The 25,344-nt window shown below is 48.3% G+C and overlaps 8 protein-coding genes across 8 annotated transcripts; 5 read left to right on the plus strand and 3 right to left on the minus strand.

Moving 5' to 3' along the window:
• Nucleotides 1-560: 560 nt before the first annotated feature.
• Nucleotides 561-5,874, minus strand: N7478_003349 (putative Ras GTPase activating protein; the record flags this gene model as incomplete). Its single annotated transcript, XM_056919563.1, has 3 exons — nt 561-1,450; nt 1,507-1,785; nt 1,836-5,874. Coding segments are annotated over 3 exons (5,208 nt in total), but the record flags the coding sequence as incomplete, so codon positions are not given.
• A 1,243-nt stretch (nt 5,875-7,117) lies between these two features.
• On the plus strand, nt 7,118-7,584 carry N7478_003350 (DUF952 domain-containing protein; the record flags this gene model as incomplete). The annotated part of the gene is made up of 2 exons (XM_056919564.1): nt 7,118-7,408; nt 7,462-7,584. 2 exons carry the CDS (start codon nt 7,118-7,120, stop codon nt 7,582-7,584), a joined length of 414 nt encoding a protein of 137 aa, XP_056782722.1.
• Nucleotides 7,585-8,464: 880 nt separating this feature from the next.
• Nucleotides 8,465-10,383, plus strand: N7478_003351 (putative IMP dehydrogenase; the record flags this gene model as incomplete). The annotated part of the gene is made up of 3 exons (XM_056919565.1): nt 8,465-8,654; nt 8,725-9,033; nt 9,242-10,383. The coding sequence occupies 3 exons, from the start codon at nt 8,465-8,467 to the stop codon at nt 10,381-10,383; spliced, it is 1,641 nt and encodes a 546-aa protein (XP_056782723.1).
• Nucleotides 10,384-11,298: 915 nt separating this feature from the next.
• N7478_003352 (NUDIX hydrolase) lies at nt 11,299-12,510 on the plus strand (the record flags this gene model as incomplete). Its single annotated transcript, XM_056919566.1, has 3 exons — nt 11,299-11,363; nt 11,496-11,848; nt 11,894-12,510. 3 exons carry the CDS (start codon nt 11,299-11,301, stop codon nt 12,508-12,510), a joined length of 1,035 nt encoding a protein of 344 aa, XP_056782724.1.
• Nucleotides 12,511-12,761: 251 nt separating this feature from the next.
• rps21 (40S ribosomal protein eS21) lies at nt 12,762-13,557 on the plus strand. Its single transcript, XM_056919567.1, has 3 exons — nt 12,762-12,862; nt 13,146-13,419; nt 13,495-13,557. Exons 1-2 carry the CDS (start codon nt 12,831-12,833, stop codon nt 13,378-13,380), a joined length of 267 nt encoding a protein of 88 aa, XP_056782725.1. The 5' UTR covers nt 12,762-12,830; the 3' UTR covers nt 13,381-13,419; nt 13,495-13,557.
• Nucleotides 13,558-14,497: 940 nt separating this feature from the next.
• Nucleotides 14,498-16,124, minus strand: N7478_003354 (phenylalanine--tRNA ligase subunit alpha; the record flags this gene model as incomplete). Its single annotated transcript, XM_056919568.1, has 2 exons — nt 14,498-14,591; nt 14,671-16,124. 2 exons carry the CDS (start codon nt 16,122-16,124, stop codon nt 14,498-14,500), a joined length of 1,548 nt encoding a protein of 515 aa, XP_056782726.1.
• A 2,545-nt stretch (nt 16,125-18,669) lies between these two features.
• On the plus strand, nt 18,670-22,749 carry tcsC (putative two-component osmosensing histidine kinase (Bos1); the record flags this gene model as incomplete). Its single annotated transcript, XM_056919569.1, has 1 exon — nt 18,670-22,749. One exon carries the CDS (start codon nt 18,670-18,672, stop codon nt 22,747-22,749), a length of 4,080 nt encoding a protein of 1,359 aa, XP_056782727.1.
• A 1,238-nt stretch (nt 22,750-23,987) lies between these two features.
• On the minus strand, nt 23,988-25,262 carry N7478_003356 (putative extracellular threonine rich protein; the record flags this gene model as incomplete). The annotated part of the gene is made up of 1 exon (XM_056919570.1): nt 23,988-25,262. The coding sequence occupies one exon, from the start codon at nt 25,260-25,262 to the stop codon at nt 23,988-23,990; it is 1,275 nt and encodes a 424-aa protein (XP_056782728.1).
• Nucleotides 25,263-25,344: the final 82 nt, after the last annotated feature.

Below are 25,344 nucleotides of genomic sequence, written 5' to 3' on the forward strand. Positions count from 1 at the left end.
TCGGAGTGATCGGAGAAGAATGGTTGGAGCACTGTAGGGTGACAATCCGGCTTCCAGCTGGCCGATTGCACGCGCCACGCAGTCACGTGAGAGCCCCTGACCCCAGCCATGAACATGATTGGTGGGGCACTGGGATCTTTTACTATACAATAGATTTCAGTTGTATAGTTTCAAGGTTACAACGTCGATTGACGCCAATTATCTCAAGTCGAATAGTATGCGGATATGTAGAAGGTTTTTTATTTTCTTCTGGTCATCAAGAGCCAGTATGGTCAAAATAATAATATTTCTCGAGATCTAGAACATCGGAGGGCATTGTCTATTGATATAGCCAGGAAAAGACCTCAAAATTCAGAATGTTTTTCATATTGTGTACATGTCCATTCGAATGGCATTGTCAGAACCATGACGTTATCGCTATTGAAAGGGAAGGAAAGATCCATACAAAAAAAGAAATACCTAGGTATCTGTAACAGAGTAGAAAACGAAAAAAAAATGAATATCACCATGAATATGCCCAACCCCATTCATACCTCATCAAATCAGTCAGCGTGAGAAGTTTATTCGTTGTAGAACTTCTTCATAATCAAATGCAAGAATAGATTAACATTAACCCTCATCTGCCCCTCGAAAAAGTCCATGAATTGTGTATTGTTGAATTGCGCCTGCAAAAGGTCGTCAAGTGGTACTTGAGCGTTGGCGCCAGGCACCATCATGTTCCCGGTGCTGCCATCAATGGTGAACACCCCGACTTCATTACTGGAGATAGTCAAGTCCACACGGTCGAACTGTCTGTCGGAGTAGCCCTTCCAAGAAACTAGTACACCACGATCCGCCAAGTTGCGAGCGGAGTACTTGTAAGATCCGAACTTGAACACCTTGCCCGTCTTTTGAAGTTCTCGCTGATGATCCCACTGCTTTGTGAAGGGCATTAAGAATCGCTTCTTACCCTTCTTGTTCTGAAGAGTGACCATGGCTTGCTCGATATAATCGTTGTAGGTCTTGAGTTGACCATCCAAGTAACCAGCCTGGTCGCTAAGGCGAGCAGAGGTTAGTCGTGCACCTTCTAACTCTCGTTCACGTTGAATTCGTCGTCGGTGTTTGGTTCGTATGTCAATGGCAATAGCATTCAGAAGATCTTGGTATTGGTTTTGTCGACTGATCTTGCCAGCCTGCTCCAGGCGCAAGATGTTCTCCAGGGCAGTTCCCTTGAGTTCCGGATAACTCATGGAACCAATATCAATTAAGGTACTAGCTTCGGAATAGGCACCTCGGCGTGGGTTGTTTGTGCTTAATTCATCTCGTACTAACGCGTGCCACCGCTCTTCGTCTTCGTGACTGGGTGGTTTGAGCATAATATCCATCAAGCTAGTACCGCTCTGGACTCGGATAATGTAAAGAATGCATCGCTTGGTCTCCATAAACAGTGCCTTGACTGCTGCTTCGGGATCTTATTACTCTTTGTTAGCTAGTGATTTTCATACTTTCCCTCAAAATATAACGTACCTTCGACCTGAGCCAGCTTGGGATTAAGCGTAAGGTTAATTTCAGTGGAGCTGACACTCATCAATTCATTCTCATTGCTCTTCACGTTGCCAAGATCGCGCACAAGCTGTTTGAGGAAGTCGTCGGGGTGTGAGCACATGAAGTCGATTTGCGAAGCAACAAGTTGATGAATCGAAAAGATATCAGACATCTTGATATACAAAGTTGGCTTGGCCTTGGCGTAAAGATCATTAAACTCGTCAATATCGAAGTAGGCTTCCGCGTCTTGAACAGAAATCACTGTGAAGTGTCAGTTTCGATCGAAATAAGAAAGATGGAAGAAAACATACACTGTCCCCAGACGGCTCCAAGCCTTTGTATTGACTCGCCGATATAGGTATTCAAAGGTTGGAGGTAAACATTCTCAGCTCCAAATAACCTTCCAGAAGCTACTTGGGCAACCACCTTGGAGATTTCTCCAAGGTTCCTCTTTTGTTCTTGCGTCAATCCACGATCCACCACGCCGTGTTTCTCTGGTTCCAAGATAGCTGGCTGGAAATAACTCTTCCAAACCCAATGACCAACAGTTTGGAGAACAAACCCAGGGTCTTCGTTGGGGAACCGCTCAAGCAAATTCTCATACATTTGCTTGGCCAAATACCGGATACCAAAAGGCATACGATACAGGAAATCTTCGAAGGCAGCAAAGAACTGATCAGCGATATCGCGGAGGTCTTGCAGGTTTTGAATGAAATTTTCACGGGTTTCGGGGTCCCTGATTGCCTCTTCTCTAGGAAGGTCTGGTTGTCGTCGACTGCGTTGGCCTGTTCGAAGCTCCTCGTTATTGATCGAGGAACGGTAGATTTGGATTGGATCGCTCTCAAGGTCAAGTTGGGGATTGTCGATGACGGACTCCTTTACTACGATTCCTAGAACATCCCGCATAAACTTTCGGTCTCGAGGCGATTTTGCGTAGGAGCCAAAGAGTTTGTTCCAGAACGAGTGGCAGCGTAGAAACTCAGACAGGGAGGTAAAGCCATCAATATCTTCTTTCACCGCGCGAGCAAGAAGCTTAACAAGGTAATATTCCTCTCGCCTCTTCTGTGAGTACCCGAATAGACCCATCATCAAATGTCTGATCCTTTCATACTCCTTATCAGATGTGTTGAGCTCTCGCAGTCGCCTGAAGAGTCTCGCCAAGTATTGTGACTGTGTCTGGAGAAGAAAGAAGAAGACCTGATATTGATCCAGCTTTCTTCTGGATGTCTTATTTAAAGCCTTGAGATCATAGGGATCCTTCGACGAGATGTCGGTATTGGACAATAAATTGCCGATATGGCCACCAAAATGTTTCTGGTGCTTGACCACTTCATCGAGGGTAATTTTGTTCTTGACAAGAAGAGCAATCTTGATGTCCAATTGACTGATGTACTGTTCGGCGAGTTCGTTTTGTCGAACCTGCTGAACCACAACCTTGCGAAGTCTTTCGAACTCGACTTCCTCGTCGAAGTCAAAGTCACTGTCATTAAGAAGATGCACAAAGCCCTTGACGGTCCCAACCGGTGGGTTTTTTCCGCTCGTCAAACTCTTATATGCCTGACCTTGGATGCGGCCTCGAATAACACTTTGAGCCTTGATGACCTTTTCCATGTTTTCGTTGTAATGGCGGCGTCTTTCCTCGAAGCGATTCCTGACAAGAATGCCCCGAATACGAGCTTGGAAGTCGGTTATGACGTTCTCTTCATCTTCCAAGTCGGCAAGCATATCCCCAACCTGTAGTCTAAGGATCATAGCTCGAGCCAGAGCTTGAAGCTCGACGGTCTCTTCTTCGTTTTCTTCAAGTCTGTTAAGAATTTCACCAACTCTGATGCGCTCCATTGCGGCTCGTGACAGCGATTGAAGATCAACGATAAGATGCACCTGCTTCTCTAAGGCTTCGCGCTCATCCTGTCGGTGTTTGCGTTGGAGGAGGCCCCTGATCATGGACTGCAGATCTAAAACAGAGCTCTCTTCTTTCATCAGTGCCTCGTTCTGGGCTTGCAGGAGATCTCGCTGGGCCTGGCCTCTGAGGATCCCTTGTAGTGCAGTCACTGATAATTTATGTTGTGTCAATTCAGCATGTAGGGCTGTGTTGTGTTTTCGAGCTGCAGCACCTCGAACCAAAGCTTGCAGATCAATACAAATATTCTCCTTGTTCGAAAGATCAATCATCAGTTGCAAGTGTCGCTTCCTGGATGCCAGCGCCCTTGCTCCTGCTTGCATGAGAGTGATGGTAGGGATCTCATGTTGAAGAGATGCCTTGACTTGTGCCAAGCTTTGGCGAGCGAGGTTCCCCCGAATCACTGCCTGCAGTGACTTCACAGGGTTACTCGCCTGCTCCACTTGCTGTGACTGGGCACTCATTTGCTTGCGCTGCAAAGTGCCCCTGATTGCTGCTTGGAAGGCTGTGACATCACTCTCGGCATATCTAGTCTCGTCATATTGATCTGTAACAACTTTGCGGTGTAGCGCACCCCGGATCGCCGCCTGGAAGCTTTTTATTCCAGACTCTTCGTTTCGCATCCGGGTCTGTAGTAAACTGCTCTCTGCGCGCACTTTCGAAGCCCGGATGAGACTCTGAAGCTGAAGGATGTTGGTTTCTTGGGCATGCCGCCACTGCATCTCTCCTTGTTGGCGATGACGGACAAGGAATCCGCGACTCAGTGCTTGAAGTTGAATCGCAAATTGTCGCATCTCAAGTCGATACTGGCTAACTTGACGCGCCCAATCACCCCGGATTATTGATTGCAACTCAATAAGCATCGGCTCAAAGTTCCAAAGATCATTCATCGTATTGCCAAGCTTCAGCCGCATCATAGCTCCTCGGACTTGAGCCTGAAGGTCGGTAATCGACCCCTCATTCTCGTGGAGTTCACGATCAATTCGCTCTTCTTCGGATTCGACTGGCTCGGGTTCCGGCTCTGGCTCTGGCTCTGCGCCGAAGTTTGCAGCCATGCCTGCGAAGCTCGGCATACTGACTCCGGCTTTGTCCAGTCCCTTCTGGGTCTTTTCAAGCTCGTGGTGCTCGAATTCAAGCTGACCAACCAGGTTACCCATCCGGAAATCCAGCATACCATTTTTGAAAAGCAACCAGGATAGAGCATGGATGCAGTGAATGACCTTCGGAACGTTTTTCTTCTCATAGAGGTCAATGAGTTCGAATCGGAACAGTTCGGGTAGTTCCACATCGTCAAGGAATCTGAAAAACAATGCAATGTTGTCCGAATGGCGATACTGTAGTTTGGCATGTCGAAAAATGCGCAGTTTTCGGTCGGGGTACATTGCCTGTACGAGCTCGGCTAGGGTCACACCATCTCTCAACCCTTCTTCCAGCTGGACAATTGGTGGAATTTGCTGCTGAATAACTTCTTCAATCCATTCTTTAGCCTCGCCAATATGGCACAGGTATTCGTATGCTTGTAAGAATTGACGTTGTTGATCCATCCAATTGCTCGCTGCCCATGAAGATGCCTTTGGCTTTTCTGGTGATACCGCGCCATTCCTTGCAGCGACCGAGTCGGCTCGTTTTAAACGTCGGCGCCCTTGTAAACCCACCACAGATCCTGTACCTGACGCAAGTTGGAATTCCTCACCTTCTCCGGATTGCGCGAACTTGGACAATGCTCGAAGGTGGCGTGTAGATGATTTTTGGAAAGTCTCGAGCTCCGGCGCGGAAATAGCTGCGGTAAGTTGTGGTGGGCGAGGACTTCCGGATAATGTCTTTTGAGGCGATGAGGGGCGTGATGAGCCTGGGGCTTGGGAGGGAGTCCAATGATGGGAGGAGGCACCTAGTGGTGGTGTTTGGGGTTCAAATGCTGGCGATTTATACCGGGGTGATTCATTCTCTTTAAATTGAACATGATGCGAATCTGGAGTCCTGGGTCGGATATCTTTGTAGGAGGGTTGTTCATCGATGGTATGGCTGCGAGAGTGTCGGTTTACACCACTCTTCGGGGGCGAAGAGGAGATATTCGGCGCTTGCTGCAACGGTCGCAAAGACCGACGAATGCTCTCATATGTTGTTCCGGCGTTGGCCAACGATCCTTTATTCGACGGCTCCATTGTGACGCCACTTGCCTCACTCTTTCCTCGATGATGACCTAGGTTGCTGTTTATGGATGCATTTGAAGAGACTGTGCTTGTTCGGCTAGGGACGAAGGAGCTTGATGCGACCGAGTATGCGGAAGAATTGGTTGACGCGGTCGACCCGTGTCGCAGTGGACTGGATGACTGCGTGGGAAGATCTGTCTGAGCCCGCTTGAGTGATGGGAATTGACTGGACATCACTATCACCGTTGCGACAGGAACACAGGCACCGATACAAGATTCCTGTGCTCGATAGGCCGCATCCCTGCTTCAATCACAGAAGCGGGGGTGTGGTAATTTCAGTCCGAGCTTGTCGCAATTCTCGGTTTGTTTTTATTGAGATCGTCGGAATGTGAGATCAAACGGCAACAGAGGTGAGCGCAAAAGTCGCTATTCGGAGGTGCGGGAAGCAAAAAGGCGATATTTCGATAGCCGTGTATTTCAAAAGACTTGTCGAAAAGTTCCGGCTGTAAGGACTGCTTCCCGATGATGGAATTATTGTTGACGGTGGGGGAGGAGCGAACCGGGCAGGAAGAACCAGGAATCCAAAACAAATCTCCCGATGGGGACTAGCGCGATCAGCTGATGATCGCTGATCCTCAACTTTTCCCAGTTGGTTGAAGCCACAGATCGTGTACATATATATATAACGTAATCACCAATATTATGTGAGCTATATATATATATATAACCTGATATATAGAACTTGTTACTCTATACTATCCGTACAAAGCGTACATAGCAGATCCGTTGAGCACTTATTCCTCTGAGCCCGAAAATGTAGCAGATTCCGGGCAGGGTCCATACTAAAGGTAGTCTTGGCAAAAGTGGCTCGATCGGCCAGGGCTAACAGTGGACCGTAGTCCCGTGCGACCATCTTCCATCAACACTGTTGTCGCAGCTCGACTCTGTTCCGATTTCTGAAATCCTTCTTACTTCGCTCCAAGTGAATATAGTAGGTCTCTTGTCGTAAGGCTCGGGGGAAAGAGGCTCACGACCTGCCCAGTTCCTGAAAAAATTCCAACTCGAAAACCGTCTCATACGTCGTACCTACTACCCTACTACCTGCCTAAGTACTCCGGAATACTACATAAGTATCCAGGTATGGATATATTTTCTTCAAAAGTTCAAGTTGTTACGAAGCCGGAGCTCTCGGGTTGTAAATAGTACCGAGATATAACACGACCCCCATGGATATCATAGGTATCTAGAATATTCATCCATCTCTATAGTCGCAACCCATATATACTTTGACCACTGTATGTATTACCCACACTCGCTGCTCTTAGATTTCCCTCCACAATAATTAAGTCTTTCCTAACGTGGTTCGTGCGCGATTTAGTTAGGCCTGAAGGTCGGCGGCTTGACCCCGCTAATGTGAGAATAGCGTGACAATTATGACATGGATCCACCACCGAATCCCCTCTTCAACCGTGGAAGAAAAATTTCGACACATCTCTTACTTTCTCCCCTTAGATTACACCCTTAGGCTTTGCCAATACACAATATGGCGGCATTAGAATCGCCTCCCCGTTACACCTACAAGATCGTCCCCTCCACGGCACCAGTGCCCCAGCCGATTCCTGAGATATTGCCGGTCAGCGAGCTAGACCGGGGCTCAGGATTCATTCATCTGTCAACGTCAACTCAAGTGCCCAATACACTCAAGTTTTTCTTCAAAGATGATCCCATAGTCTATATACTACGCATTGAGTATGACCGAGTGCAACACAATATTCGCTGGGAATCTCCCGATGGGAAAGTCTGTGGCCCGCGACCCGGTGAAGGCTTGTTCCCTGTAAGCTCAGCACTAGATCGGATTTGCAGATTGATCAACAAAAACTAATTTAGAATAAGCATCTGTATAACGATTTGAAGTTAGGCAAAGACGAGGTGGAAAGTGTGGCGATTTGGCAAAATGAAGACGGTTGGGACAAAGCCATTGACGGGGCCAAGCCATGGCTTCTATATTAGCGCTATGTATAAAATAGCTTGATGAGCTCCACTTCATTTCTCCAGATCACTTACTGGATTGAACCTTAGACCCCTGAATGGAATATTATTCTAAATTTCTACTGCCACTAGGCAAACTTCGAAGCATGTTTCGAACTTGATGAATAGAACCATTTCAATCATGTATATATATTTGGACGTATACTTACCGGTTTGAAGATCTGTCTCATACTAAGAGTCATAGGGTTAATATTACTACTTCTAAAGATTGGCCGCATATACATTTAGAACGATCCACGGATCTTCTGAGGATTGGCACACATGAGTACTAGTACGATCAGATATACAACTTGAACCATGCTTAAATACTATGCAGTAAGCTCTTGAAGAGTTTGTACACTGCATAGATATCCGAGTCCCTACTAGACGCATGCATTATTCGGGTTGCATGCAGGGATTTGCAAGCACTGCATGTAGCAAAATGGGGTCCACAGAACTTTTGAAAAGACTATGTAGAGCCTACCAATTTGAATGATCTAAGGCTCTCATAGACTAGCTGACAAACGCATTCCCTGTCAGTTTTAGTTATACGACATGCAATATAATCATCATTGATAAGCAACAGATCCCTCACCGCCCGCCGGAACTTTCGTTTAGGAACCAATCATATCATGTGACCGGTGAAAAAAAAGTTGTTGCGCTAGTCCCAAATAGGTAAGGCCCGGAAGCAGAAAAGGACTGCTCTTTCGCTGCAATTTTTTTCTTTTTCTTTCTTTTCTTTGGGAAACCTTAGCTGGCCTCTCTCCATCAACAGAAGTTTCGTTCCTGTTGATTGATATTCTTTCATATTTGATATCCATTCTCTGACCTGAGAGTCACCTTCTTTTCTATTAAAATAACCATGCCTATCACCAACAAGGAGGCTGCGCCCGGCGCTGCCATGAAGGCAGAAATCGAGGACTACACCAAGGCCCTCGAGGTTGTCAAGACCTATACCACTAAGGATGGTCTGGATGTTGACACTCTTCTGGACTCCGATAAGCACGGCGCTCTGACTTACAATGATTTCCTTGTCCTGCCCGGTTACATCGGTAAGATTCTCGGTTTATACCCATAGCGGGGTATTCGATCAGAAATTTTTCTAACATTCTGAGTTTATAGGCTTCCCTGCTTCTGATGTTACCCTGGAAACTCCTGTCACTAAGCGTATTACGCTTAAGGCCCCCCTTGTGTCCTCCCCTATGGACACTGTCACTGAGCACAACATGGCTATCCACATGGCCCTGCTCGGTGGCCTCGGTGTCATCCACAACAACTGCGCCCCCGAGGACCAGGCCGAGATGGTCCGCAAAGTGAAGAGATACGAGAACGGCTTCATCCTGGACCCTGTCGTTCTGTCTCCCAAAGCCACCGTTGGCGAGGCCAAGGACCTCAAGGCCAAGTGGGGTTTCGGTGGTTTCCCTGTCACTGGTAAGCTTCACTCATTGTTCACTTCCTTTAGCCCAATGTTTTTCCCCATTTGCATGATGAATACCTTTTTCTATATAACTTTCGTTCCACTGGAGCCGCGAGAGCAGCACTGTAGAGAAAACTTTTTAACTGAACATGTTTCTGTTCTATCACGTTCTGAATCATTGCAATTCATCTGGCATCATTGCTAACATCAATTGCCTAACAGAGAACGGCACTCTCCGCTCCAAGCTAGTCGGTATGGTCACCTCTCGTGACATTCAGTTCCAAGGCGACCTCGACGAGCCTGTCACTTCTATCATGGCCACTGACCTGGTCACTGCCCCTGCTGGCACCACTCTAGCTGAGGCCAACAGCGTTCTCCGCAAGTCCAAGAAGGGCAAGCTGCCCATCATTGATGACAATGGAAACCTTGTCTCTTTGCTGTCCCGCTCCGACTTGATGAAGAACCTTCACTACCCTCTGGCTTCCAAGCTCCCCGACTCCAAGCAGCTTATTTGTGCTGCCGCCATCGGTACTCGTGAGGAGGATAAGACTCGTCTCAAGCATCTCGTTGAAGCTGGTCTTGACATTGTCATCCTGGACAGCAGCCAGGGTAACAGCATGTTCATGATCGACATGGTCAAGCACATTAAGAAGACCTTCCCAGAAATTGATGTTATCGCCGGTAACGTTGTTACCCGCGAGCAGGCCGCTTCTCTGATTGTCGCCGGTGCCGATGGCCTGAGAATTGGCATGGGCAGTGGTAGCGCTTGTATCACCCAGGAAGTTATGGCTGTTGGCCGTCCCCAGGCTGCTGCCGTGCGTAGCGTTTCCAACTTCGCTGCTCGCTTCGGTGTTCCATGTATTGCCGACGGTGGTGTCCAAAACGTTGGTCACATTGTCAAGGGTCTGGCCATGGGTGCCAGCACTGTCATGATGGGTGGTCTCCTTGCCGGTACCACCGAGTCTCCTGGCGAGTACTACGTCAGCAATGAGGGTCAGCTCGTCAAGGCCTACCGTGGTATGGGCAGTATTGCCGCCATGGAAGACAAGAAGGCCGCCGGTACCAACAAGGACAGCCGTGCTAGCAACGCTGGTACTGCCCGTTACTTCTCCGAAAAGGACCGCGTTCTGGTCGCCCAGGGTGTCGCTGGTTCCGTTCTGGACCGTGGCTCCGTCACCAAGTTCATCCCCTACCTTTTCGCCGGTGTCCAGCACTCTCTGCAAGACATTGGTGTCCAGAGCCTCCAGGCTCTCCACGATGGCGTCAACGCCGGCGATGTTCGCTTCGAGATGCGCAGCGCCAGTGCTATGACCGAGGGTAACGTCCACGGTCTGCACAGCTATGACAAGAAGCTTTACTCGTAAGCTCCAAGCTTCTTTCGAAGTATTGAGATAGGGACTTCCCGCTGTGAATGTGAATATGACCGGGATATCTGCGCATGATGCTACGTGGAATTGGAAATAAAAAAGGGGTATGATAAAGATTTGGAGTTATTATCCGAGGAGTCTTGTTTACGGTTTATAATGATGATACACATGTTGCTATCAATTCTGTTCTTTCTTTCTCCTTTCTCGCAGTAAATTTGTAGACCCTTGATTCTTTTAAGTATGTAACCGTCTACACATGACTATAACGGCCGAAGCTCGTTGTCGGTTTATGAAATGTAGGGTTCATAAGAGACACTGCCCTTACAGATATGTACAGCCCTGGAGTAATACAGGAGTTTTCATTCATATCTTACCTAACACTAGTCCACCTTAAGTGCTGTCTTCGTTGTTTTCTTCGACACTTCTTCTCCTATCTTTATTTCTTTTGTTAATAAAGTGATCTCTATCATTTTACCGAATGGAGTTTTTTTAGTATGTGCATACTTTTGATAATTCAAAAAGACCTATACAAATCAGGAATCAATTGTAAACGGCCTATAGCCGCGTTGGCGTTCGGTAACCGTCAAGCACATGGCGCCTAGCCTTAATGCGGATAAGCAAGGCGCGGGGTATAGGGATGAGCCTAGGCTCTCGGGTCATTTGCCTTCCATCTCCCTCGGCGACAAGTCACTCTACAACGAGATGTTGAAGATTAATTTGGAGAGCATTTGCAATTATTCTTTAATCCCTCGAACACTAATACGGTCTTCACTCACTCCAAGAAGCCCGAGATATCTGAGATATCGCTCATCGCCCATTCCAAGCTTGTCGCGTTTGCCGGTGAATAGACTGCATTTTTCTGCAAAGAACTATTCGGCTACTTCAAGCCCATTAAACACATCAGACCAAAGAATGCCACGCAAACAAAGCAATGGCAATCATAAAAGAGAAGTCGCCATTCCTCGACCTAGTTCTAGGTAAGTAATCCCATCGAAGAACTACCCATCCACCCAGGTAGTTCTGTTGTCCGCCCTTCACATGGCTTCCCGACGGGAAACACAGTGCGGCATTTCAACCATTTATTTGAATTGTAGCTTACAAACGCGCAGTGTGATTCTTGTCTCTCCCACAAACGAAGTTCTTCTGCTTCACCGCGTGCATACTTCTACCTCCTTTGCATCTGCTCATGTCTTTCCAGGCGGAAACCTCTCAGATCAGGATGGTCCATGTCCTCCCCCGGAGGACCACACGCGACACGACGATGCGCCCCATTACCGTAGAGCGGCAATCAGGGAGCTGTTTGAAGAGAGTGGAATCCTTCTCGCCAAGAACCAGACCACAGGCAAGATGCTCGTGGTCGACGAGAAAACTAGGGATCAAGGCCGAGCCTTGATTCACCAAAATAAACTTACTTTCGACGAGTGGCTGAAGCAGCAGCATTCAGAAGCTGAGCCTGATACAGGTTAGTTTATATGCCACATGACTTGAGTTTCTACGGCACCCTTAGCTAACTCTTCTGAAGACAAATTGGTCCCTTTCACTCGCTGGGTGACACCTACAAACGTCCCCAAGCGGTATACGACCCAGATGTACATATACTTTATGCCACTACCCGTTGATGTGGACAAAGAACTTCTTGAAGAACTTCCCACAGAAGGTGAACGTGAAGAAATCCAGGTTCCATCTAGCGACGGCGGTATCGAGGTAACCGAGGCCCAGTTTCTTCCAGCTTCTGAGTGGCTTCGCCGAGCTCAAAGTGGGGAGATTATTCTTTTCCCTCCTCAATTCCTTCTCTTGGATGTTGTATCTGGATTCTTGGACCAGGAGCCCCGATCAGATGCATCCTTAGAAGTACTCAAGAAACGACGGGCAGCGTTGCTCGGTTTTATCCATTCAGGCTCCCCACCATGGACAGATAAGGTTATTGCGCCCAAATTGCTTAAAATGACAGAAGATGGACGCTCAGTGCTGGCACTTGACGATTCTGGGCCTGAGCTGAAAGGATCCGGACGACGAGGCGAGCCAGATCGGGTTGTAGTCTTGAAGTTCAAGAAGGAGGGCGCAAGAGAGGTGCGAGTAGCATGGAAGAAGGATATTATGCAAGAAGAACGGAGCAATCTTTGATATAAGACCAATGTACATATTTAGGTATCATCTGAAGTATAGAAATAATCATATTTACTATTACTACAAAGTTCTACAAAGTCCATCGCCCCATTCATGAACTTACCCGAATTAATTCCCAATCCCATTATTGCCACGATCGGCTTATACGTCATGGCTCTAATCCCACGCACCACGTAAACCCGGCCACGCCAGCCCTCGACAAACAGTCACATGACCCACACAAATCATTCGGGTCTTCAATTTTATGGGCCACCAAAAATCCATCCACCTCCAACCTCACCGTCGCCCGTCAAAACCTCTACACACAACCCGCCAAAATGGAGAACGAGAAGGGAGAGATCGTCGATCTGTACGTGCCTCGCCTTTGAAACCAATCCCACCACAATATCCCGGACCTCTGAATCTGGCTGTCCATGCAAAACCGCGTCCCACGAACATGGAAGCAAGTCAAATATGGAATTTTTACTCCTCACTGTCAGCCATGAAGAGGCGTCGCATTAATTCCTACTCGATCACTGCGATTTGCGAGCAGAGCAGCCAGATACAGAGATTCAACGGATGGGCATTGAATTCGACAAGAAAAATTCAATATTTAAAAAGATCAATCATACTAATCTAGCCTTTTTCAACAGCTACGTGCCCCGCAAGTGCAGCGCCACCAACCGCATCATCAAGGCCAACGACCACGCCTCCGTCCAGCTCTCCGTTGGCAAGGTTGACGAGAACGGCCGCTACACCGGCGAGAACGAGACCTACGCTCTGTGCGGTTTCATCCGTGCCCGTGGTGAGAGCGATGACTCCTTCAACCGCCTCGCTCAGCGTGACGGATACCTGAAGAACGTCTGGGCCGCCAGCAGCCAGCGCTAAATTATTGGCCGGGAATGTGAATGACGGGTTGATATGATGGTTAGTGCGACCCGAACAGTTTTTTTCTTGATTGACTCTGGTGAATTTCCCAACTAACATACTTCATACATACAGACGAACTGTGGCTAGATGGTCCAGGTTCGGGGATTGGTTATGGAAAAAAAAATCAGGCGGGGTACAAACAATTGTTACCTTACGAATGTTCAAATTTTTTTAGTCCCCAGAGAGATCCTGTTCTCCTGCAGTCTATCTATCAAAATGAATGGAATCGACGACTTAATGGGTCAGGTTTTTCTCAAACCGATTGTTCAACGCCCTTCGGGTTTCACGCCTTATCGCGATAGATATTCCAGGCTAGGTCTGATTGACTTCGGCCGAGCAGCCTTATAACCACTTGCTATTGTTGCAGTCCAAGACAAGATGAAATCGTCCAAATTCCACACACTAGACCATGAGGCCCTTGCTTCCCCCTTTCTATTTATTCCCTTTCCGTCCCCATTCCCCTTTTCCTTTGTTTTATTTCTGGTTTATCCAGTCGGCATATCAAGGCATCCTCATTCTTTCAGACTAGGAAATCGGACCTTGTGTCTGTGTTACCGATGTTTGGTTCCATGAGCGAGGAGGTAGAAATAGCACATCCATCGCCGAAAATCACTTTCCGCCTGCTGAAGAGCCACTGTTGCAGAGATCCATGCACTGGGGCACAGATACGGGTGGGACATTTCTTCTGTAGAGATTGAAGCTGTAGATGACATCTCAGCTCTGAAGGCTATGTCGCTTTACATAGGTTATTACATCTTAAATACAAAAAGATTTATCAATTTCTTTCCTATTCTACATTCTCATCTACTCGTGGTATCCTTTATGAATCATTGCAAGTAGAAAATTGGTGTTCATATATAAAGACATTTTTGCTTCATTTCTCCTCATCACGGACATGCAATACGTTGTGTCCTACGTGAAATCGTGATTGCAGGCCAAGATCCTAAAGGTTCTAGTACCCAGGGGCCTCCACCAGCAAGACAAAAGAAAGCCCAAGTGCCTCTCATCTATTGACAGAATATCTCACCCCAAACATAGTCGAATGAGAACTTTTTTTCACTTTTAGTTTCCTTCTCTAGTTCTTCTCCAGACGAACAGCAGGGTTAGACTCGATGAAGTTCAAGTCAACCTTGTGACCAAGGAGCTCACGAATGTTGTTGACACCGTACCTACAAGTAGGATTATATTAGCAATTGACACCCATTAAGACAAAAAAATACCCTCGGGATATGGGATAGGTAAACTCACTTGATCATAGTAGGTCTCTCCAAACTCAAACCCCAACCGTAAACCTGCATGTTCTTGGGAATGCCCATAGACTCCAGCATCTCAGGTCGGAACATACCACTATTACCAATCTCAACCCACTTGCCAAGACCGTCGTGGTAACCGAAGATCTCCATACTAGGCTCAGTGTAAGGGTTGTATGCAGGCTTGAAGCGAAGCTGGTGAATACCCATCTTAGCAAAGAAGACTTCCATGAAGCCGATCAGGCCACCAAGGGTGAGACCAAAGTCCGCAATAACACCCTCAATCTGGTGGAACTCCGCCAAGTGAGTAGCATCAACAGCCTCGTTACGGAAGACACGGTCGATGGAGAAGAAGCGGGCCGGTCGCGGGTTAGCAGCGAGCTGGTGCAGCACATAAGCTGAGACAGAGGTAGTGTGTGTACGGAGCACAAGACGCAGAGTTTCATCCGCATTCCATGGGTAGCGGTAGCCGATGGAGCCGAACTTGCCCTTCTCGTGGACCTCGTGCACATTCTCCCAGTACTGCTTATAGTCGAGGGGCTTGGCGTCGGTGTTTGTAGTGAGGGACTTGAGACGGTGAGGGTCCTCGGGGGGGTCCTCGCGAGGGGCGTCAGCGACCAGTGGGTCGGCGATATAGAAGGTGTCTTGAAGATCACGGGCGGGGTGTTGCTGGGGGACGAAGAGGGCGTCGAAGTTCCAGAAGCCAGTCTCGACGTAGCGGTTGGTGGGCATTTCCTCAAAGCCCATCTCGAAGAAGATGTTGCGGAACTCAGTGCGAACCTTGTTAAGAGGGTGCAAGGCGCCCGAGGTGGTGTGGGCACCCTTAGCGTTGAAGTTGTATGCCTTCAGCTCGGCGGTCTTCCAGGACCCGCTGGCAATCATCTCCGGAGTGAGATCGGTTTCTTCCTTGACGAACTCGCGGGCATACTTGGGGCCCTTGGAGAACTTGTATGTAATTTCCTTGGTCACGGCAACAAGTTTCCTTCGCTTGAGATCGGCCAGGGCCTTGCTGTCGGTCAGAGCCTTTGTGCGCTGGACAGTGAGCAGCAGTTCGCGGGTCTCGTCGACAATTGACTCGGTGGTAGCGCGCAGCTTATCGGCGTCCTTCTTGACCCAGCCACGCTTGAAAGCATTACCCTGGCCAACCTTGGCGCTGTCCTTCCCCACAATCCCGGGCAATTCGCTGATCTTGAGGCCGTCGAGCGCGGCGACGACTGCGTTGAAAACCTTGGCCTCGTGACTGCCATTGGCGGCAATTTCAGCGCCCTCGGCGGAGAGAGTGAAGACATCTCTGTCAATGGTTTCATATTCGATAAACTGTCGGGAGCCGAGGCGGTCCAGCGCACTTTTAATGTTGGAGGAGGGGGTGGAGGGGAAGGCTTCGTTGGAGAGGAGGGGCGCATCGGACGTGGACAGGGCGTCCAGGATCGGGGCAGTCATATCGGACGCCATGACTGCAGACGTCTCCTGCAGTGAAATTGGCAGATATTGAACAAATAGCGGGGGGATAATATCGGGCTGGTGTTGATCGACCGAAATTCCGATGACTCTTTTCCCATCATGTCCGGCGGGGCAGAGAGACCAATTCTGCCATTTCACCCCGCCAAGTTAAACTTACTATAGTAAAAGCATGACCTGGCTCATAGTGTGTCGGAAGTATGCAGCTTATCTCAACGAAGGCATTTGAGACAGGGTGTTGTTGCTTTCTTTTTTCTTTTTTTTTAAAAAAAAGGGAAAGAAGCCGTTTTGATTATTTGATCACGCAGCAATACCTCGTATTCCATCGCTATCTTACGCATGTAATCATCTCATCAGCCCCTCTTTTACTAGTAGTTCGATAGAGTACTCCATACATCCGCGCATAGCCCTATGCCGCAGATAAGGACAAATAGTGCCAAGATGCCAGACCATCCACGAAATTAGCATTCCAGCATACTTGTAGTATATATTGTCTGCAAATTTAGGGTTCAGCATTTTGTCATCGGGGTTTTTTACATTGTCCCAGCATCTGAAATCTCTCCTGGGGCTCTGGTGGCTTATCAATAGGTGCTATGATTCGTGTCCATGGTGCTTAGGCCCATCCACACCCTGCAGCGTGACACCGTTTTGCCACATTCTTATGAGACATGAAAGTGTAAAAAACTTGATGGAGTGAAGAAGTTGAAATTCCCTAGTAATCTGTCTTGGATCTAGTAGCAAGACGAAAAGATCTCCAGACTATATTATGGCAGTTATACATCTACCCCTTATCAAAGTTCGTATTGCGGCGAACTAAGAAGCGGATCTCCGCCTGATCGGAGCGACAAGTTTGAACCTCCGGTGATTTAGGCTGCGTTAAACGGTGAAAAAAAATTAGGCAAAGTACGCCGAGACTCCGGGACCAATGATAGGTCCGTATATGATCAATACTGTACTGAGATACCATGTTTTAGCGGGCGTTGGAACATTAATATACTATGGATACTTCCAAGATCACCTAAGTCTGAGTACAGTACATGATAGTCTGTAGTACGCCGTAATATTTTCTGAATCTCCCTAATGACCTTTCCTTTCCTGTTAGCGAGGGACCAGCAACACACCAAGAATCCCCGAGACCATGAACCAACGAGGCCATGCACCAATCAAGTCACGACCGAGTCCACTTTTTCTGGTCAAGACTTAAGGTTCAAACTGGATCCATCCACCACGAACCCCGATGATTGGTGATTTGGTAAAAAGCCCTGGTCCAATCCTCCTAATCCTGGGATGAGTGGGAGCCGTGAGACTGTAGGTCGGTTTGGAACATGAAGGTAGGTGGGACCCTGCGGTTTACACAAGGCAAATAAACTATTGAGAGCTCAAACAACGAAGTCCAGCGGTACTGGAGTCAGAAGCGTATGGATCGGCCCCCTGACGGCGATCATCACGCTTTTGAGCCCGAAGTTGGTTTCAATAATTCAAGAAAACAGTTTAGGCGTGGGCACTAAAGCAGACCACGGGAGATGAAACAACCTTCTGTGTTCTCTGGGCACTAGTGCCTTCTATTGCCTTTCTGATCCTTTCACCGTATATGCGATGGGGGGTTGTCCGTGCGTCCCTAAGCATGGGAAATATTGATAGATTTGCCTCCCATAAAGAAGAAAAAGTAGGCAAAAGCGAGAGAACTGCATACAAAATTATAAAATTATAGAAATCGGTGGAAACTAGAGACATGAACGCACCGAAGCATTACACATTTGTTTATGATTAGGAGGCAAAGTCCAGTAGCCCCTTTCGAAATCTTTGGTTGTCTCTGCCACTGCCACTGCCACTGCCACTGCCCACTGCCCACTGCCCACTACACCCCCCTCCCCTCTCTCGTTGTTCTCCATCTAAGCTCTTTCCGCTCCGAGCATTGGTTGTCCCCGTTTGCTGCTCCATTCTGTTCGGAGCATATTATTTCGCTTGATTTAATGGAAAATCATTCTGATTTCATATTTTTTACTTTTATATCTTATTATTCTCTTTCATATTTCCCCCCTTTATCATATTGGGCTGTGTCTTGTTCTCCCCCGCAAAAAAAATAAATCCCAAAAAACCGCAAACCTTCGTGATTACATAACCCACGATTTCCCCCTTCCCAAGGTTCCCGACTTTGATTCCAGTTCCCTTTCATCCCCCGAACGACTCGGGTTCTATTGCATCTTCCCGGTCCTCGATTCTTTGAAATCGCCTCATGTCGCCTTAATTTATTTGTTCGATATTGTGTGTCAGGAACTCGTCCCCGTAAGTGCCGCCCGTTTTTTTATGCCTCTTATCCGGCTCAATCGATCTTCGACACCCTTTTCCTGGCACAACGAGACTGTCTCTATGTGACACCTTCTATCCTATTTGCTTTTGTTCTTGTCTTGCTCGCATCGAAAGATTTCTGGCCATGGACAAGAATCCCTGTGGTCTTGGCGAGAGAGCGCGGTCGGATGGATTTGGTTTCCGATTTTCTATTTCTTGCTTCAAACCGCTGATCCAATCTTAGGGCACAATGGCTGGCGCGGACGAGACTCTCGCGGCCGCGACTGCCGTGCTACAGTCTTTGGCGAGAGAAGAATCCACCACCGGCTCCTCTTCGCCTCCCTTTGATTTTCAATTCCCATCTTCAAATGGCGCGAAAGCGTCCCATCTTCCCGGAGATCCCACCGCTGCAAAGGCCGCCTTCGAAACCGAGTTAGAGGCCTTGGTGCGCCGCGTGCATCACCTGGAATTCCAAGCTGTCAGTCATCACAAGTTCCCCGACGACCCCCAACAGGCTACTCTGTCTGTCCTCGGATCCAACGAGAAGAACCCTGATTTTCTGTGGACCTTTGGGCTCGATCGCTTGTCGTCCGGTCAAGGTTCTGACTCTTCTTATTGCCTTACACAGCAGCAAAATTCGAATCAACCCGATCGGAGACAACAAACCCCCTCGGGTCCCGAGGAACCACCCGCCGGAGATTTTGACGACGACGAAACTGATGAGGAGGATGAGACTGGATCCGGCACCCGTGTCGTTAGAGAAGAGGATATCAGTATCCTACGCAACCATGTTCAGAAACAAGCCGAGGAAATCAGCTACCAAAAGGATATAATCGCCCAGGTTCGTGACGAGTTACTCAAGCAGGAAGAGCACACCCGTCGTGCTCTCATCAAAGTCGAAAATGAGGACGTTGTTCTTTTGGAACGTGAGTTACGGAAACACCAACAAGCCAACGAGGCTTTTCAGAAAGCGCTACGAGAAATTGGAGGCATCATCACCCAGGTCGCCAACGGTGACCTCTCGATGAAGGTGCAGATTCACCCCTTGGAAATGGACCCGGAAATTGCTACATTCAAACGTACGATCAACACTATGATGGACCAACTGCAGGTATTTGGAAGTGAAGTGTCTCGAGTTGCCCGTGAGGTCGGAACCGAAGGAATACTTGGTGGACAAGCTCAAATCACTGGTGTGCATGGTATCTGGAAGGAACTTACTGAAAACGTGAACATTATGGCCAAGAACTTAACGGACCAGGTGCGAGAAATCGCAACTGTAACAACTGCTGTCGCCCACGGTGATCTTTCTCAGAAGATCGAGAGTCGTGCTCAAGGTGAAATTCTGGAACTGCAACAAACTATCAACACCATGGTGGATCAACTTCGAACATTTGCAACGGAAGTAACGCGTGTAGCCCGTGATGTCGGTACAGAAGGAGTACTCGGTGGTCAAGCTCAAATTGAAGGTGTTCAGGGAATGTGGAACGAACTCACGGTAAATGTCAACGCCATGGCCAACAATCTTACAACGCAAGTACGAGATATCGCGACCGTTACCAAGGCTGTCGCCAAGGGTGACTTGACGCAGAAGGTGCAAGCCAACTGTCGAGGAGAGATTGCGGAACTTAAAGATATTATCAATTCCATGGTGGACCAACTGCGACAATTTGCCCAAGAGGTCACGAAAATTGCGAAGGAGGTCGGTACAGATGGTGTTCTGGGAGGTCAAGCCACAGTCAATGATGTCGAAGGCACGTGGAAGGACTTGACAGAAAATGTGAACCGTATGGCCAACAATCTTACCACTCAAGTGCGTGAGATTGCGGATGTCACCACTGCTGTCGCCAAGGGTGACTTGACTAAGAAGGTTACGGCCAACGTACAAGGTGAGATCCTTGATCTCAAGAGCACGATTAACGGCATGGTGGATCGTTTGAATACCTTCGCTTTCGAGGTTAGCAAAGTCGCCCGTGAAGTCGGTACCGACGGAACCCTTGGTGGCCAAGCCAAGGTGGACAATGTGGAAGGAAAATGGAAAGATCTTACCGATAACGTCAACACCATGGCCCAGAATTTGACCTCTCAAGTGCGAAGTATCTCGGATGTCACTCAAGCTATCGCGAAGGGTGATTTGAGCAAGAAGATTGAAGTGCATGCACAAGGAGAGATTCTCACCCTCAAGGTGACCATCAATCACATGGTGGGTCGACTCGCTAAGTTCGCCACGGAACTCAAAAAGGTCGCTCGTGATGTCGGTGTCGATGGTAAAATGGGTGGTCAGGCCAACGTGGAGGGTATTGCAGGAACTTGGAAAGAAATTACCGAGGACGTCAATACTATGGCTGAAAATCTTACGTCTCAAGTGCGTGCATTTGGTGAAATCACAGATGCTGCCACGGACGGTGATTTCACGAAATTGATTACCGTCAATGCCTCTGGTGAGATGGACGAGCTGAAGCGCAAGATCAATAAGATGGTTTCCAACCTTAGAGACAGTATTCAGCGAAACACTGCAGCCAGGGAAGCTGCCGAGCTTGCCAATCGCACCAAATCCGAGTTCCTCGCCAATATGTCCCACGAGATTCGAACTCCTATGAACGGTATCATTGGTATGACACAACTTACGTTGGATACCGATGACCTAAAGCCTTACACACGTGAGATGTTGAACGTGGTGCATAACCTGGCCAACAGCTTGCTCACCATCATTGACGATATACTCGATATCTCAAAGATCGAAGCCAATCGGATGGTGATTGAGAGCATTCCTTTCACAGTGAGAGGCACCGTCTTCAATGCTCTCAAAACATTAGCTGTCAAAGCCAACGAGAAGTTCTTAAGCTTGACCTATCAAGTGGATAATACAGTACCGGACTACGTTATTGGTGATCCATTCCGTCTACGCCAGATCATACTTAACTTGGTTGGCAATGCTATTAAGTTCACTGAGCATGGAGAGGTCAAGCTCACCATTCGCAAATCAGACCGTGAGCAGTGTACGACCAACGAGTATGCCTTCGAATTCTCTGTGTCGGACACCGGTATCGGTATCGAAGAGGATAAGCTAGACTTGATCTTCGACACTTTCCAACAGGCAGATGGTTCTACTACTCGCCGCTTTGGTGGTACTGGTCTTGGTCTGTCTATTTCTAAGCGTCTGGTCAATCTGATGGGCGGTGATGTCTGGGTCACGTCCGAATACGGACACGGAAGTACTTTCCACTTCACTTGCGTCGTCAAGCTTGCCGACCAATCTATCAATGTCATTGCATCCCAACTCCTTCCTTACAGAAACCACCGAGTTCTATTTATCGACAAGGGTCAGAATGGTACTCAGGCCTCCAATGTCCTGAAGATGCTCAAGCAAATCGAGTTGGAGCCGTTGGTTGTTCGAAACGAAGAGCACGTTCCTCCACCAGAGATCCAAGACCCCTCTGGAAAGGAATCCGGTCATGCGTACGATGTAATCATTGTCGACTCCGTGGATACAGCCCGTATTCTGCGGACATTTGACGAGTTCAAATATATTCCGATCGTTCTGGTTTGTCCTTTGGTCTGCGTTAGCCTGAAGTCGGCCCTCGATCTCGGTATCAGCTCATATATGACTACACCATGCCAGCCTATTGACCTTGGTAATGGTATGCTGCCCGCACTGGAAGGCCGCTCTACACCAATCACTACCGATAATTCTCGATCCTTCGATATTCTTCTCGCTGAGGATAACGACGTGAATCAACAATTGGCAATGAAAATTCTTCAAAAGCATAACCATAACGTATTTGTTGTTGGCAACGGTCTGGAGGCCGTCGAAGCTGTCAAGAAGCGTCGCTACGACGTCATTTTGATGGACGTACAAATGCCGGTGATGGGTGGTTTTGAAGCTACGGGTAAGATACGTGAGTACGAACGTGACAGTGGACTTCAGCGTACTCCCATCATTGCGCTCACAGCCCACGCCATGTTGGGTGATCGTGAGAAATGTATTCAAGCTCAGATGGACGAGTATCTGTCAAAGCCGCTTAAACAAAACCAAATGATGCAAACTATCCTCAAATGTGCCACACTTGGTGGCTCACTGCTGGAGAAGAGCAAAGAATCTCGAATTTCAAGCAGTGGGGAAATGCATCCTATTCATTCCTCTGTCTCCCAGGACCAGAACCAGCAACAGCAACAACCGCAACGATCACAAAAGATGCAACCCTTACCTACACCTCCTCGACCTGGTTTCGAGACTCGGTCTATCACCACGTCCGGCTCTGTCGGTCGTGGAAATGTTGTCAGCCCTGTCGAGGACAAGGATGAAGAGATGATCGATGATCGGGTACGTTGAGCATGTATGTGTGAAAAGTTATAAATTCATCGACCAAACCGACTAATAATTTTCCTTTCTCTTCCAAACAGTCACTACTGCGATCAAATAGTACTTGAAGGCCGTTTGCATATCATGAACATTTTGTTTCCCAGCATGCAGATTCTTCTCGGATGTTTTCGATCTTGTCGTTGATACCCTGTCCATATGAGTCGTCAAGGTTTTCTTGATTGTTCTCGTGGTAGAAAGAAATTATTAACTCTTTTTCCCATTCTCTGTTCTACTCGCTCATACCCTTTGCTCTTCATTATCATATATTCCGACCTTCCTCTCACACCAACATACACATCCTCCCGCATTCGCTTCATTCCTTATCCTGGTGTCTGGCGCTTCTTTTTCACAATTTTTCATCTTTGATTTCCAAAGCTTGGGTCTACTCGGCACAGTCTGGTGGGTGACTAAAGGGGGAGTTTGTAAGAGAGGGAATGCTTCATTTCCATTCCCTCTTGGTCTTTCTATTGTTGCCATATTTATCATCCATTCTCTCGCTCTTTGCTTCCAGAAAGCCCTTGAAGCTTCTTCTGTTCTTATTTACTTCTATTTTTTTGTATTGTATTTAGTTGCTTCTTCCTTTCTGGTCGAACCACCTGCGGTGCAAGACACAGAGTGCCACAAGCTCCGGGGGTTATTCATGATGTCTCTTGGGTCGTCTTCTGGCTTTTGGCTCGGTCTTCGTTTCACGGACAGTTTAGATTTCTGTCCGTTTCATTTCTCAATGCAAGACTTTCTGCTCTGTGTTTATTACAAGTAAAAGTGTGAATAAAAGTTACATGCCTGCGACTTGGCGGCTCAACCCCCAGCCATCAATACCTAAGTAATTGAATCCATATCTTTGCTCCCATCTACAAGACTTATATGCCTTTGTATCTTTAGATGATAATAGATAAGTCATATTAACTACTGGTTTAACAAATTATAGTTCAAGAATCAAAAACAACCAGCAATCTTATTATCTATGCCTTTCTTTTCCCAAATTCCAGCAAGTGATATTACATTAGATCCCATATCTTCCCAAAATAAAGTCTTCAACAATTATGACAAAAAGGTTCCCAAATATTTCAAGACACCCAACTTAAACCAAAGAAATTAAGGAGAATAAGAGGAGAAATAGAAATAGAAAAACGAGAAGAGGAGAATAGAAGAGAGGAGAGGAGAGAAAAGAAAAGGAATGGACACAGTAGCCCGTACCTCGTATTAATTTATCCTCGATGTCTCATATGGAACTGAGGAAAGGCCCCAGACCCAGCCTCGGTTGTCGTAGTCGTCAAAAACCTCGTCACGTTAAGAGTACCCGTCGCATTCGAGAGAATACTGCTCGTGTTAGCGAACGGCGCTGTCATATTCATCGTCCCCAACATCTGCCGTCGCACTATACCGGGAGGAATTGCCGCTCGCGGGGTGACTGAGCTTCCTCCAGCCCCAGCACTACCACTAGCAGCTCTGCTAGCGCCAGCACCAGAGCCAGGAGTCGATCCAGGCACCGCAGTGGACGTGGGTAGGGTTTTCAGGGTACTTCCGCCTGCTGAGCCGGAGCCGGCTGGTGTGCTACTGCCGCTGCCGGGGATTAAAGGTGTCGAGACTCGGGTGCTGACTGAACTGGTAACGGTAATTGCGCCGGAGCTTACGACGGGTGTTGAGCTTGAGGGTTGCGCGCTAGCTGTGGACGATGAGACTTGAACGGAAGATGAGGGCTGGGCAGATGCTGTGCTTCCTCCTGCTCCGGCTCCACCTCCACCTCCTCCTACGGCGCTGGTGGTAGCTGCATTCCCGCCTCCAGCTCCAGATGTAGCAGCTCCGCCGCCGCCTTGGTTGGTACCACCTCCGGCTGTGGCGCTGGGGCAGCTGGTAACTGTTACTGTTGTGGCAGGGCAGGCGGCACATAGAGCGCTTGCAATGGGGCAGAGGCCAATGGTCGATGGAGCAGGTGTAACCACGACTGGTCCGATGGAAACAGCACAGGTAGCAGGTGGGGTTGTGGCAGGAGAAGAAGAAGAAGAAGAAGAAACAGAGGATCCTCCACCGCCGCTGGGAGAGCCACCACCACCACCGGGACTGCCTCCTCCACCAGGGCTTCCGCCGCCAGAGCCAGGGGAGCCGCCGCCAGGAGAGCCGCCACCGGGGGAACCTCCACCAGGGGAACCTCCGCCAGAACCAGGACTACCTCCTCCGGGGCTACCTCCGCCAGGAGAGCCACCGCCAGTGCCTCCGCCGGGGGAACCCCCTCCAGAAGAGCCACCACCAGGACTACCACCTCCTGATTCACTACCGCCGCCGCCGCCAGTAGAGGAGCCACCAGAAGGTTGGGAGCTTTGGCAAGGACTACCAGTAGCACCAAGGTTTCGCTCCTCAATATTTCGCACCTCCAATTGATTCAAGTCATCGGGATTGATAAGCTCATCGGCACCAACAGGAACACTCTGCAAGAACAGCCAAGAAGCGGCCAGAAAGACCAAGCACTTCTTCGCATGCATCATTGAAGCAAAGAAACCCAGCAGATAATAGAAGAACCTGTCACTTGAAGCCTCGAGAAATTGATTGAAGCGAGATAATGAATAT

The sequence above is a fragment of the Penicillium angulare genome (genome assembly GCF_028827245.1).
Source record: "Penicillium angulare strain IBT 27051 chromosome Unknown utg000003l_segment0_segment0, whole genome shotgun sequence".
Lineage (NCBI taxonomy): Eukaryota > Fungi > Ascomycota > Eurotiomycetes > Eurotiales > Aspergillaceae > Penicillium > Penicillium angulare.